The 15,963-nt window shown below is 39.3% G+C and overlaps 1 protein-coding gene and 1 non-coding gene across 2 annotated transcripts in view; both read right to left on the reverse strand.

Annotated features, from left to right (window-relative positions):
- Positions 1 to 74: 74 nt before the first annotated feature.
- LOC112314817 (cytochrome P450 3A12) overlaps positions 75 to 15,963 on the reverse strand; it is a 35,357-nt gene continuing 19,468 nt past the window's right edge. The window contains exons 8-13 of the mRNA XM_024571358.4: positions 14,548 to 14,675; positions 13,447 to 13,513; positions 8,637 to 8,797; positions 5,483 to 5,709; positions 3,247 to 3,409; positions 75 to 991 (exon numbers count right to left, since the gene is read on the reverse strand). Of these exons, the coding sequence (XP_024427126.2) occupies positions 896 to 991; positions 3,247 to 3,409; positions 5,483 to 5,709; positions 8,637 to 8,797; positions 13,447 to 13,513; positions 14,548 to 14,675 (842 nt within the window). The 3' untranslated portion in view covers positions 75 to 895. The remainder of the gene's footprint in view (positions 992 to 3,246; positions 3,410 to 5,482; positions 5,710 to 8,636; positions 8,798 to 13,446; positions 13,514 to 14,547; positions 14,676 to 15,963) is intronic.
- On the reverse strand, positions 3,753 to 3,892 carry LOC112315072 (U4 spliceosomal RNA). The gene has a single exon (XR_002975840.2). It is a non-coding gene; the product is annotated as a U4 spliceosomal RNA (small nuclear RNA).

The raw sequence follows: 15,963 nt of genomic DNA on the forward strand, positions 1-15,963 counted from the left end.
AAAGGAAGAACCCTGTGTACTTCTGAAACTGATGAATGCTTGTAGCCTTTCTGCCCAATCATTGACTCATCAACTGTCTTTTATTCCATGTTTATTGTGTTAAGACCGTTGGGAGTTGAGGATGAAATACAAAGAATATAAGAAAACATATTTCCTGTCTTTCACAATCATCAGGTGAGACAAGATGAAACATGAAATCAAAACTAATAATATAATAAGTGCCTTAACTGAGTGTTACAAAAAATACGTGTTCCAAAAAGAGTAGAATCAAATTATGAATGTACTTTTTAAACAATGGGAAAATCACAGTGGATTAACTCTTGTCTATCTTAACATAGCAAATCGGAGTTCTGAGAAAGGCCCCGCCCAGTCAGTGATTGTGATGGTCAAAAACATTTAGCCACAGGCTCCCGCTGACTTGGTTCTGTAGATCCACCCACTGTGCAGGAAAGCCTGAGAGAGTACTATTGTGAAGAGGTGTTTATTGAGTTGCTATGTAATACAGAATATAGAATATTGGAAATAAAACATGATAAAAATGTCACTACTGCTGTTTACTACAATTAATTCTTGTTTTTATTAAAGTTTGTTGATAAAATTATAAGAAATTTGTATTCTTGATTAGTGCTAAGGAAGAGTAGATGGTACTAAGTCGGGGTGGGTGAACGCCTCCGTACCTGGCTCTTACTGAGTCGCCTCCCTTATATTGCACAACATGCAGTGCTCTGTATAGACACTGGATGAACTAAGTGAATGTACAGAATCCCTCGTTATTCATCAAGTGCAGTGGGTTAAGCCCATCTTCATTTCTGGGTTTTATTCACCAAGTACATCGAGATCTCAGGTGTCAGGGTGCAGCTCCCTTGAAGAACAAGGTGTAAGTCCTCAGGGAAAGTCACGCTCCACTTACAGTCTTATTTCTCAACTCAGCCTTGAGAACAATGGGTTTTCGTGGTTGAATAATTCCTTGAGATTCTAATTCCACAGGGATCTGCAAACGTTAAATAGCATATGAGAACCAGTTAAGGAAGCACTGTCAACAACAGAAGCAAAGTAGATGAGAGACATTGAGGACAATAATGCTTTACAAACATGTAAGAATTACTTTTAGCATAATATATCTTTGATTCTTTATACTTATATGGTAAGCTGTCTCAACACCGGTCAGTAGTGAGAGCATCCATCAATATATTCATTCAAGAAAATATCAGTACAGCACCTATTCTGTGCCCGGCCAGAGACAAAATCATATTGGTTTATGTTTGGTTTTGGTTTAAATTTTAAGCAAAAGAATAAATTTCTAAAATTTAAACCAGATTCTTAGACATTATGGCAAGCTATTTGGAAAAGCCATACAGTGCATATTTTGTGCATGCTGGAACTTGCAAGGTAATCCTGAGCACACGTTATATAGTTTAATTATTTGAATCGTCCTAGACTGCTAAAGAGTCAGTCAGTCACCTCTCCCAGTGGAAACATTCCAGTTTCATGATGGGAAAAACTCTTTGTGAAGTGTTGTGCCTGTTTTCTAACATCTCCTGGCTGCCAAGTATAGTAAATGTGGTGTAAATGGTGAACTTCTGAAGACCTATATAGTGTTTTGACTAATTTTTAAAGCTCTATTCTCATTCAGTCACTCCCTCAGTGTTGGGGGAGCTACCAACATGGTAACCTTCTTATCTCATTTGCTGAATATGCACAAAAAGTGTCATGAAGCGTGAGAAGCACTAGCCATCGATGACTGGGAGCTTGCAGGGAGTGTCTGCTCACACCAGGTGTGCCAGAGGCCCACTACCCCTCAGGGCTGAGGCCCCTGTTTTTACACACTTATAGGACTGCTACACAGCTGCCCAAAGCCACAAATAAGATGCAAATCACCTCAGTCCTCCACCTCTTCTGACAGAGCCTACTTAAGGAAAGGAACTACGTAATAAATGTACAAGTCCTAGAAATAAGCGTTATTATTATAGGGCCTTGCTTGACATGAGACAATAGCAGCTATTCTGTATCTTCTTCAGAAGAGAGATTCCAGTTCATTCTATTAACGTAAAATCTTTCTATTTTATAATTTCAAATGGAATGTATATCCTTCCCCTGGACACAGAACAACACACATAGAAAAAGCACACTGCAAATATTATTTGTTAGATTTTTCAAATTAAATCATCCAAAATTTGTATCCCAATCCCCAAATCAACTGCAAAAACAAACAAACAAAAAACCTCTTTAAGCATTTCCTGCATGACATAAGGCACCATTGGGAATTTATGAAAGGAATAAAATGAGGTGCTAGAGTTAAAGACATTCTTAGGTACAACGAAAACACAGAGAACCAAACTGGATGGCTTAATGATAAAGGATTAGGTTAGATGGTGTGACTGATGATACCAGCCTGCAGTCTCTATAACAGAACAGAGTAAAGAATGGGCTCTGGACTTGGTGGGGAAGGCTCCTGGAGGGGCTTAGGGAGTGAACTAGGACTTGAAGGATGAGAACAGAATGAGGAGGAGAGCAAGAACGTCAGAGAGCTCTTGTGAAGATGTAAACAATCCCAGCGTGACTGCAGCAGGGCTCCCAGAAGGAGGGTTCAAGTAGCCAGATGGCTCAGGACTGTGGGAGTTCCTCACATCATGCGGAAATGCTTTCACGAGTGATTCTCAGCCTCAGCTGCACATGGGAACTAAAGGAGGTGCTTTCAAACCCACAGAGGAGGAATGATTTTAGAATCTGAGATGACCGAGACACAGGATTTTTCAAAGCTCCTGCTGATTTCGTTGTACAGCAGGTTGAGAGCCACTATCAGGAGGGCCTCTCTGACATCTGGTGAGGAGGAGCAGCGTTCAGAAGTCACGACCCGTTGTCATCGCTGCACTTCAGGGCTGTGCACAGTGCTTCCACTCCCTTCTAGGGGACTTGAAACCAAATTTAAAACTTCTCTCAAAGGACTCTGCCTCATCATGTCACACTCAGTGCATTAACTCTAGACGGCCTTTTTGTTGGGTCTTTATAAATCACAGACTTAGCACTCCAGACTAACGGGATCTTAAAGGTCACAGATGACTGCAAACAGATTCACTGTCCAACAGAACAAATTATTAAACAATGAATGAGCACACTGATGCATATATATGTATATATACATATATACATGTTCAGTACATGTATGTATACATATATGTATCTCAGCTTAAGAAAAACTTATTCAAGTGTTATTTATGCAGAGTGGTAATGTGTGAAGTGTCTGACCTGTGTTTCTTTGCAAGGCTTGAAGGAGAAGTTCTGCAGAACTCTGACGGCAGCAACCTTCATGTTCATCAGAGCAAACCTCATGCCAATGCAGTTGCGGGGGCCATTTCCGAAGGGCATGTATATGTAAGGATTTATGCTGTCCTTGTTCGACTTACTGAACCTGGTTCCACAACAGTAGATGAAAACAATTACTGAAGCATAAACACCACAAGAGCTACATGTTTGAGGTTCTCGCTTAGGCTCCTCAACCAGTAGTACACAGGCTACTCATGTGGGCTCGTCAGTGAGATCCTGATCTGGTTATTTTGCTGTGAGAGTTGTGAGCTACAGGTCCTTTCCATTCCCCTTGCCCTATAGGCGATTTCAGTCTCATTGAAGAGATGATATGAATGCTGTTTAAAGGAAAATCTATCTTTTTTTATTCCTCAACATTTGATTACATTAAGGACAAAATGAATTTGGGAAAGTGAACATGGCATTATGGTTTTATTTATTTATTTCCGTCTCCATAGAAACTGTCAAAAATTGCCAAAGCCACTGTATTTCAAGTCGTCATGGCAGCGTACTGGGAGCTGTTTTCAGTTAGCAAGAATCTTGTCTCAGATAAACCTCTTGGGCTACGATACTGCCACTGTGCAGAGCTGGTTATGTGCTTTTAAAAGATTCTTATATTTTGGAGAACATTGGAATATTTATAGACGGTGTGCCTTAAAATAACATGGGCGTCAGGTGGATGGGAGAAGCGCGTTGGAGAGCGCACGAGATGTAGGCTGACGGCTGTGAGGCAGGTGACGGGACATACAGATGCGTTAAAAGCATTCCGTGGATACAAGTATATACCATAGTTTTTATATGGCATATAAAAGTGCTTTTTATATGTCAAATACACAAATATTTGTGTAAATGTCAAACATTTTCCGTAATAGGCATTTTTTAACATTCGGATTGCTAACTGCCTTGCCCACTTCCTGAAACGGTACGCACTCACTCTCTGTTGCAGACTGAATGATCAAAGAAAAGCACAGTCAGTGGTCTCTGGTTTCCTGTCCATGAAGGCACAGGGCTGGAGGTGGTGGTGGGGTGGAGTGGGGCAGCGGGGGGTGGGGGGGAGTGTGGTGGGGTTGGGGGCAGAAATGCTGAGCTTGGAGGAACCACAGAGGTCCCTGGTCCAGGAAATAGGATTTGGTCATCTCTAAGTTCTTCCTACAAGTACTATGTGTAGACATTAAGCTAGAACTAAGAACACTGTGGCAAATGAGACAAGGTCCCTGACACTAGGGACTGTATAGTAAGGCTAATGAAAGTCTAGATCCCAGCTAGGACCCCCAGTAGTTCATTCCAGGTTTGCTTACCAATACAACAAATGGGAAAAATCAGTTCTTTGCAGAGTTCAAGCTGTGCCCAAAGCCAGAACTTGGCTCTGAATTCCCAGATGAACAAGCTAAAGACCACCCTAGGGGCAGCATCTCAGACATAAAGAGAGCAGATGACTTCCCTTTGATAGTCACCAGATATTGAGAGTAGGAAGAAGCTGATGCATGACTGCAGCCAAAGACAGCTCCAGGGACCTGTGCTCACCTCTGCCCTGAGGCTGCTTAAACCATCAGGGGTTTTCAGCCTATACGGGTTGTCAGCCTGCACTCTCCCAATAATGCTAAAGGAATAGCAGCCAATGTCTTTAAAAAATGGAATGTGGGAACAGTGGTGGTAAATTCAGAGAGCTAAAGAAAACAGAAGAACTTAAATAAAAAAAAGCCTGTATTTCCAAAATCACGTAATGGTTAAGTAGTTTATGGCATATGCATATAGTCATATGTGTGTGTGTGTGTGTATGTGTGGATATATATACCATATATGATGGTTATATATAATGGAACATTGTTCATAGCTTACTGTTAAATACAGCAGTTCAAAATAAGAATATATTACTATTTTAATTTTTTAAAATTTGTATATGCCTAGAAAAATGTCAATAATTACATACATCACATTATTATTAATGAAACCTATCTTAAGATAGTAGGACTATGGACAAATACAATTTTATTTAGTCTGAGTTTGTAAAATTTTGACAACAAACAACGATCTCTCTTGTAATAAAAATGTCTAAAAATAAAAAATGTACATATAAATGATTGGACAACTATAAGTCTGTCATCTGTACTAACAGACACCAGAATATCCCCCAACCTGCCTGGATCAGGGAGGGTGCCCTTTCCCAGGGGCCTAGTACCTTTCAGGACGGAACTCCTCAGGCTCTGACCAGTACTCCGGGTCTCGGTGAAGAGTAAAGTTTGGCACCATCACCACTGTCCCTTTGGGAATAAACACCCCATTGATTTCCACGTCCCTCTTACAGGTCCTCTCAAGTCTACCAGCAATTGGGAATAATCTGAGAGATTCATTCAACACCATGTCAAGATACTCCATCTGGACCAGGGCATCATAAGTGGGAGGTGCCTGGGAAGAAAGAAAGAGGTTTTGATAAATTGAGGTTTGGGATCAACTTTCAACTCAGTCTATGTAGTTCTATAGGAATGTTAGGAGCTCCAAAGAATACCTTATTTTGGTAAAGGGCCTTAGGGTTTATAGGCATTTTAATTTCTATCGTGCCCTTTGACCTGCTAAATGGCCCACTGAGAGGTGTGGAGTAGTTATGTCTATAGGAGACTTTGGGACAATTCTCCGAACAGGACCCACAATCCCTCACTTTGTCATGGAGTGATTTTTCCACCTCATGTGAACAGATGTGACTAAGAGACCGTGACTCTTACTCTTTTTTGATGACTCTGACCCTTAACTAAAATGTGCCAAAGTCACTGTATCCTTCAAAAGAGAGGCCACATTTCTGTATCAAGGAAAGAGAATGTGCAAAGAGCAAAACCCCTATCTGACATACAGTATTTTAGTTGAAAAATCCTGCTTGCACGGGCATGGACAATGCGGGGAATGACTGTGGGAGTGCGGGGGGGGGGGGACAGGGCAGGGGAAGGCAAAGGGGGAAAAGGTGGGGCAACTATAATGGAATAACAATAAAAAATAAATACATAAAATTAAAAAATCCCGCTTGTTAACTTTTTAGATGATATATATAAACTTTGGAGATAAACAATATATTATATAGAAACTATAAATAATTTGGAGAGAAACGAGTTCATTTATAAAGCAAATATGGCAACAGAAGGGTAGGACTGGATGCTAGCCACCAGAACACACAGTTCATTCTAGTGGAAGTTATCAACAGGTGGAATTTGTTTATAACAATTCCCACGCAGCCCCATGCTGCCGTGCTGGAACAGTCTCCTACTTGTTGCTTCAGGGCTTGACTGCAAGCTGTGAAGATCTCAAACAAGACTCTCCAGCCTCAGGGGCCAGTGTCTTCCCACCACCAAGAATTCCAGTTTTGTCAGATAACTGAAAACAGTGTGGGCGATGTTTGGTATCCCTTGGTGTTGTATTAAAGAGGCAATATTGTAGAGGCTAAAGGTTCGGCTAGTGGCTTCTTCACCACTAACGACATGACTCGTGTATGAGTTACTTCACCTCTCCATAGCTCAGTTTTCTGATATGTTACATGGAGATAATTAGAGTTGACCCTTCATGGATTGTGGGGCAGAGATATTCACAGCTCGCCCAATACCCATGTGGTCTCTGCACCTCTCAGTCTACTTGAAGTTCGGGAAAACCAGCTTTGAGAATGGGCTGTGAACTGAGGTGACGTGTGTCAGTTCAGGGCCAAAACATATGAATATCTCATCAGCAACACTCTAGTTCTTTACTCCTCAACACCATGAAGGCCTTGTATTCCAGAGAGTGAAGCTTTAAGAACAAGGAGCCTTTCAAGCTTAGTTTTCTAGGAAGTATGTGGAGCAGAGACGCCCACTCCCATCCTCCTCTAACAATCATGTTTGAACATTGTAATGTCGGTTGGAAACAATCCTTTGCTATGCAAAGGCACTGAGAACTGGGGGCTAATCTGTAGCTGTGGCATGCCTTACTTTGTCCTACTGCATAATGTTTATAACTGAATTTACTGTGTGATGTTGCTTAATAAAAGTATGTGGTTTCAGCTGTGCAATTCTATAATATCATGATCTGTATATTGTATCGTGTGTTGACCACCCCACGTCCAGTCTCTTTCCATCACCATTTATCCCCCTGTAATGCCTTCCACCTCCCCCCCCTCTGGTAGTCACCACACTGTTGTCTGTGTGTGTGTGTGTGTGTGTGTATTGCTCAACTGTTTTGCCTTTTTCACTCAGCCACCCAACTCCCTTGCCCTCTGATAGCTGCCAGTCTGTTCTCTTTGAGTCTGTTTCTATTTTTAATACATAATATTTTTAAAGATTAAATTCATTTATAAATATAAGGCATTTAGAACAGACATATATAATTAGAAGTATATAGCTATAGTGTCGTTATTGTCATTGTAATTATTAATATAAAAAGGGGCGATCATAATGCTTTAGCTAGACTCTGTCTCTTAGTGACCTCATCTGCTTGCAATAAAAATCAATCCCAATATACACTTACCCTGAGATAAAAGATAATCTCTAATTTAGTTGGACTCTAAAATGTATTTTTTTTTTACCTTATATCTGAAGGACCTATGACACAGAAGGGTCTTAAGATCTCTCCAAAATGACAGTCTGGACTCAAACTCATGTCCTCTATTCCCTACCCTGTGCTCTTCCCTGTGTACCAGGCTTCTCCTAGACCGCAAAGTTTACCCAGAGGTGTAGGTTGCAATAATGGTGCCAGTTATCCAGCTCCTCCTGTGTCCATGACCTTAGTCACCTAATTTTGTCCTCTTCCATCATGATGCTGAGGTTGGTCATGTGGCATGCATTGCACCAAGGGAATGAGGCTAAGTGTGATGCAAGCAGACTTTTGAATTGGGCTTCTTGCTCTTTCTCTCTGCCATCACCTGAGAAGAACACACCCATGCTAGTTGTCTGGATTAAGGGAGATGTGGAGAATGTGTGGAGCTGAATCAGTCCAACCAGCTTAGCTGTGGCCATTCTAGATCAGCCAAGAACCAGACCAAAGCAAGTCCAGCCAATATCAACAGAGACAACTATCCAGACACTTGAGCAATAAATGGTTATTATTAATTGCCACTGAAGTTTTTAGATTTTCACTTGGCATTATTGTGATAACAGATACCTGATATGCCAGGAAAAAACTTTTTTCAAAGATCTTGTATATCTGTGAATAGCACACAGTACCTATATTTGTTTGTTTTTGTTTCTTTACATCCTTCCTAAATAGCACAGGTAAAAGAATTGATGCTTATGCTCTTTGCAAAAATTCTCCCAGGAAGTGGTAAGGAGGCACCCTTGCTAACGTTTCACTTTCCCCTCCCTCTCCAGGTATCACCCACTCACCTTATTGGGAAACGTGGCATCAATCTCCTTCTGCAGCTTCTGCTGCACATCAGGGTGAGTGGCCAATAAATACATAAGGAAGGAGAGAGAAGAGCTAGTGGTCTCATAGCCAGCAAAAATGAAGATGATAGATTGGGCGATGAGCTCCAGATCAGACAGAGCTAAAAGGAAAAAAAGACATTTTGTAAAGAAGGTCAACGTACAACATCACAGTTTAGATGATGAAAAGTCCAAATAAAACTCCCAAACCCGTATGGGAAAAATTGGAAAAGCAATTCAACTTAAATTGGGAGTGTTTTGCACTCTGATGTGAATGTTACCGAGCCAGGAAAAGGCAAAAATGGTCTTAATTTAGGTTTTCACAAGGTCTCTACTATTCTCAACCACCTGCATCTGATTATTACACCCTCTCCACCACATTGCTGTGTAATTGCAAGACATAGCATTTTTGTGTAACATGCACAGTTTTATCAGCATGTCCATTGCCGAACCTTAAAAGCAGTTTGGCTACAAGTAATTTGGGATAGGATTCTACCCCCAGGAAAAATTTAAATTATTCTAGATAAAATATACTTGGAAAAATTTTGAGAGACTTTGTCCTAAGGATTATGCAGGGAATAATTAAAGGATCTTTCATCAAACATGTTTGCAGAAACTTAAGAGAACAATATTGGGCTACACAGAAAATATGGCTACTCTAAGTATCACCATGGGCCAGCATCATCAGCAGTATCTGAAAGATTATTAGAAATGCAGAATCTCAAGCCCTATACTAGAACTACTGAATCACAATATGAACTGTCAAGAGATGTGGTGATTTGCAGAACTAGAACAAAAAATCCAAAAACTTATATGAAACCACAAAAGATTGTGAATAGCCATAGCAATCTTGGGAAAGAACAAAGTTGGAGGTATCAAACTACCTAATATCAAACTATACTACAAGACAATAGTAATTAAAATGGCATGCTACCAGCATAAAAACAGACACAGAGATTAATGGAACAAAATAGGGAGCCCCAAAATAAACCCATGCCTATATGGTCAATTAATATATGACAAAGGAGGCAAGAACATACAATGGGGTAAAGACAGTCTATTCAATAAATGGCATTTGAAAAATTTGACCGTTATGTGCAAAAATAAAAGGAACTACACCACTTTTTTACACCATATACAAGAATGAACTCAAAATGTAGTAAAGACTTCAATGTAAGACTTGAAATCATAAAAATCCTAGAAGAAAACATAGGCAGTAAAATATCTGATATTTTTCTTAGCAATACTTTTTTCTGACACATCTCCTTGGGCAAGGGAAACAAACAAACAAACAAACAATAAATAAATAGGACTACATCAAACTAAAAAGTTTTTGCACAGCAAAGGAAACCAACAAAATGAAAAAAAAAAGCTACTGAATGGGAGATGATATTCACCAATGATACATTAAATAAGGGGCTAATACCCAAAATTTATAAAGAATCTATATAACTGAACACCAAACCCCACTCCAAACAATCTAAATAAAAAGTAGGAAGAAGACCTGAATAGACACTTTTCCAAAGAGGACATACAGGTGACCAATTGGCATACATAAAGATGTTCAATGTCACTAATTGTCAGAGAAATGCAAATTAAAACCACGATAAGATACCACCCACACATGTCACAATGGCCATCGTCAATAAATCAACAAACGACAAGTGCTGGCAAGGATGTGGAGAAAAGGGGACCCTCATGCACTCTTGGTGGGGATGCAGACTGTTGCAGCCACTGTGGAAAGCAGCATGGAGGGTCCTTGAAAAATTAAAAACAGAGCTGCCTCATAACTCCGCAATTCCACTTCTGGGTATATATCCAAAGAAATCCAAAACACTAATTTGAAAGACTATATGTACCCCTATGTTCATTGCAATGTTATTTACAAGATATGGAAGCAACCCAAGAGCTCATCAATAGACAAGTGGCTAAAACAGTGGTGATGCATGCACAGAATGGAATATTTTTTGCCATAAAAAATAATGAAATCTGACCATTTGTAACAACATGGATAGACTTAGAGGGCATTATGCTAAGTGAAATAAGTCAGACAGAGAAAGGCAAATACCATATGATTTTTACTTACATGTGGAATCTAAAGAACACAAATGAAAAAACAAAGTAGAAACAGGCTCATAGATAACAGAGGAAAGACAGACAGTTGCCAGAGGGAGGGACTGGGGGACTGGGTGAAAAAGGTAAAGGGATTAAAAGTACAAATTGGTAATTACAAAATAATCATGCAGATATAAAGTACAGCATCAGGAATATAGTCAATAATACTGTAATAACTACATATGGTGCCAGGTAGATACTCAGAAAATCAGGGGAATCACATTGGAAAGTATGTGATTGTCTAACCACTATGCTGCATCTGAAACTAATACAAAATAATATTGAATGTAAACTCTAATTAAAATAGTATTAAAAAGAGAGATGTAATTTGTGTATATAACCCAGCTTGATAAGCATGGGTTATACCTTTAACAAACATCAGGTAATAGAAGTCCTGAGACACGTATCTTCAAAATTGATGATGTCAGATATGTGCATAAACTGCAGAGGTAGAAAAGATATAGAAGACTGGTGATTGATCTTAGCCTAATCAGAGAGATTAACACAGCAGAAGAAAAAAAAGTGCCAACAGAAGGGCATGGGACAGCATGAAACATAGAAATATAGGGTCTAGTGGGTGGAATTAGCAGCGTTTATCCAATTTTGACCTGCAAGTCATCTTTCTCAGCACATGCCCCCTCTCTTTGCTCTATATAATATTTCCTTCACCATAGAAGGTTGTTTTGGACCATTGTAGACAGATAGATGGATAAACAGATAATAAAAGAAAGAGGAAAAGAGGAAGGAAGGAAGGAGAGAGAGAGAAGGAAAGGAAGGAAGGAAGGAAGGAAGGAAGGAAGCAAGGAAGGAAGGAAGGAAGGAAGGAAGGAAGCAAGGAAGGAAGGAAGGAAGGAAGGAAGGGAAGAAAAAAAGAAATTCTAGACATAGATATCTATATATTCATAGTGATGTGCTAGAGTCATCTCGTCCCTGCCCTGTAGAACCAAATGTTTAACATTCAGACATTTTGCGAGACGGCTGTCAAAGTATTGGCAGTTTGAAATTAACCATGATGGTATTATTTATACTATGGAAATAAACCATAAATCAGATTTTTTTTTTGAGAGAGAATATAATCACATCATGTCTGGTTATGGGTATATAGAGAAATATTTAAGCTTATCACACCTGTGTAAATATATTTGATGTTGTTAGGTTTGTCCACCAAGGAGATCTAGAAGCAAAAATATACCTAATAAGAATGAGCACTCTCAGATCATAGATTTTGGTTTCTAAATATTACTTATCACTAAAATGAACCAGAGCTCCTTGAGAAATTATTGATTTTAGGGCTGATCAGGGGAAATAAAGAGAAGCCGACTGTATGGGAAGACATATTTGCCAATGATACATTGGACAAGGGTTTGATCTCCAAAATAAAGAACTCTGATTACTCAACACCAGGAAGACAAACAATCCAATTTAAAAAATGGGCAAAGGATCTGAACAGACACTTCTCCAAGGAGGACATACAGATGGTCAATAGACATATGAAAATATGCTCAGCATCACTAGCCATCAGAGAGATGCAAATTAAAACCACAATGAGATATCACCTCACACCTGTAGGAATGGCCATCATTAATAAATCAACAAACAAGTGCTGGCGAGGATGTGGAGAAAAGGGAACCCTAGTGCATTGTCCTTGGGAATGTGTTAATGCAGGTTCACTGACATAGCAAATGATCCACACCAGCAAGGAATTTTGATAGTCTGGTAAGCTGTGTGGAGGCAGGGGGAGGAAGTATATTGAAAATCTCTGTACCTTCCACTCAGTTTTTCTGTGAACTAGAACTGCCCTAAAAATAAAATCTCTTAGAAAAATAAAAAAATTAAATAGAAAAAAGGAACACAGAGCCCATTTAAAAGGACTACAGTGGACAAACATGAGAAAATTTGACTATCAAAAAAGAAAAAGAATGATTTTAGAGAGTAAATTTATAATATGAGTTCATATTGATATAAATAAATAAACAAATAAATAAATGAAGGAGAATGGAAAGCTCTTCCTTACAATGAAACATCAGTTCATAAATGTAGAAGAAATGATGGAATTAGAAAGGCACCATTTTGCAACCATGATAATAGTAATAATGATTTCAGTCAAAATCCAATAATGGATGATAAAGTCAGTAGGTGGAAGTTCGAAGAGGAACAGAATATTTACTTAATCTCAAAGCCTTCTGAAAAGTTACTTATTAATTTAAGGAAAAAATAAAAACTTTACAGTTAAGCTAGCGACCACAAATTCAACGAAGTATTCCAAGTTAAGGTTGCCCACGCTGGAGCAATGTGCCTCCTAACACGATGAAGTCTTAACCTCCAGGCAGAGATTCTGAGTCAAGGGGGCGTGTGAGGCCAGAGAATAGATGGTGGAAGCAAGCTCCCTGGAGGCTCTGATGGAAGTGATCCACAGACCACAGACTGACTTCTAGGTAAAAGAAATTCTTGTTTATGGCGCCCTCCAGTCTTTGAACAAAGTTGTACCTTCGTGTTTCTAGAAAGTGCTTCTGGCTGCCATTTATATCTGAGTATCTGTCATTCTTCAATTTGGCAGAAATTCTTATCTTCATGGAAAACTTCACGCACATTTTCAGAAGCAAGGCCTACCTCTGAGCCGCCCCAACACTGGCCCTCGGAAGCATGCCTTGTTTACCTTTATGGGAGTCTGTTTCTTTGGAATTCTGGGAGTTAATCATCAGCTGCAGAAAATCCACTCGGTGCTGGAAGTCACAAGAGAAATTTCAATGTTAGAAATAAATCAAGAGTACAGTACTAAAGTTATTTCCTGATAATATGGCTCCTTTAAACCCAGAAGTGTGACTAATGCTGCCTGAGTCATCAGTGAGCACAAATATTCAGTTACAACTTGGAGAGCAGGATGTTTCCCTGCGAGAAATCCAGCCGTTAGATCCAACTGCTTGTGGGTCCTCACTCTTTCTGATCTTTGGCTTCTCTCGCTTTTGAACACAGCTTTCTGGTCAAAAAGTTATACCTTATCACACCTGCTTGCTCACAAAAAATAAATCTCTGACCTCAATTTTTTTTCTCTAGCTTTAATTCTTCATGAATGGCCACATACATTAACCTCCCAACACTTGAAAAGTTTATGGGCACTTTTTCTGCGATCAGTTTCAAATGCCCACCATCCCGGAACTCTCCGCAATGTTCAGTGCAATCCTGGGGTACCTAACCCTATCACCGTGACTGGCAGACATTCTTGTGCTGGCCTCCAGGTCCATGAAGGCAAAGCTGGGTTGGCCAGCTTGTCACCTCAAGGCCCAGAGAAGACTCCTGCCCTCTCAGCCTCTGAGCAGGCTCAGACTTAACATAGAGTGCACTCTGTCAGGTGCCTCATGGGGCCTTGACTGCAGAATGTGTAAAGAGGCTTGGAAGTGATTTGATTTTGTGCCAGTTTAAGGCCTGGGGAATTATGGTTTTTAAGCAGTTATTTTTATAACTGAGAGTGACAATTTATTGAAGGGAACTGGTAAGGTTTTTATCTCAATACTATTCATGCAGTGATATACCAAGCTCTCTGCTTATTCTTACATTTTAAACAATGTCTTTGTGACTCGTTTTTTATTTTGTTTCCTAACCTCCACCTTCTTCATTCACTACAGAATGTTATAACTTTCTTCCTGTTCGCCAAGGGTCTCTACCCACCTAAAATAAGAGAAGTGCACTAGTCATATGTCTACAGCTCAACAAATTGACAAAAAGGGAACATGCTCATGTAACCACCACCAGATTTTACCTTTTGTTTATCTTGGAGGCGACTTTCTTTCATTCTTTTTACAGTTTTTATGAAAAAATCAGTAACATTTTTTGGAAACAGATGAATATTTAATAATTCAAAAACTGGGGTAAGGAACGGAAAGAGTACTGTAAGAAAAAAAGAAAGCACAATTAAAATATGAATGCACCTGAAGCAATTAAAATTTCCTCTTCCAATCAGAAGAGTAAAAGACACCAGGCTCTCAACAAGGAGCCATTCCCTCTATGACCTTCGCTCAGACTTCTGAGCACATGGCCGAGCAAGGGCAAGTCCACACATAAGGGCCATCACTGTAGCAGTGAGATCAGCGGCCCCTCCCTCATCTTCTGGGTGACTAAAGGAACAGGATGTCATTCCTGATTGGCTTTGCATTTTATCTATTGAATTAGACTGTCCTTGAATACACTGGACCAGAGTCTGAGACTTTAATTAATTGCACTGTTCAAGAAGTTGGAGTCAGATGCACTTGCATGGACGCAGTAGAGCACTAGACGTGAAAATGTCAACAATTACTGTTTCTTTATAGAAACAATAGAAACATTGTGTTTATAGAAACATTGTGTTTACAGAAACATTGTGTTTATAGAAACATTGTGTTTAATCATAGATGAGTCTTATTTCTTCTTGTCATTGAAAAAAATTCTGAAAAATTTATAAGATATTTGCACTGTATAATAATATAAATATTAACCAAAATATATGTATATTTAATACGTATATATTAAAACAAAAACTAAGCAAACAATTAGAACAGGAACAGAATCAGAGAAATGGACATCACATGGAGGGTTTTCAGCAGAGAGGGGGAGGGGAGAATGGGGGGGAAGGTACAGGGAATAAGAAGCATGATTGGTAGGTACAAAATAGACAGGGAGAGGTTAAGAATAGTATAGGAAACAGAGAAGTCAAAGAACTTATTTCTATGACCCAGGGACATGAACTAAGGGGGGAATCCTGGGAGGTTGGGGGTTACAGGGGGAAGGGGGAATAAAGGAGGAAAAATTGGCAAAACTGTAATAGCATAATCAATAAAACATACTTTTAAAAAAAGAAAAGCTTCACAGAAGGCAAAAAAGAAGTGCGAAATTTACAGTCATTAAACTACGAAACATTGTTGAAATAAATTAAAGTAGATCTGAGTAAACGGGAAAACATCCATGTTCATACGTCTTCATACCGTTATGACGGCAATACTCCCCAAGTTGATCTACAGATTTAAGGCACCCTCTATCAGACTCCCAGCTTGGTTTTTTTTATAGAAATTGACAAGCTAAATTTAAAATTTTTATAAATTGCAAAGGATCCTTTTTTTCAGAATTAGCCAAATCCGAATAAAAGAATAAACTTGTAGAACTCACAATTCCCAATTTAAAAATTTACCACGAAGTTTTAATA

Source organism: Desmodus rotundus, chromosome 1 (genome assembly GCF_022682495.2).
Source record: "Desmodus rotundus isolate HL8 chromosome 1, HLdesRot8A.1, whole genome shotgun sequence".
Lineage (NCBI taxonomy): Eukaryota > Metazoa > Chordata > Mammalia > Chiroptera > Phyllostomidae > Desmodus > Desmodus rotundus.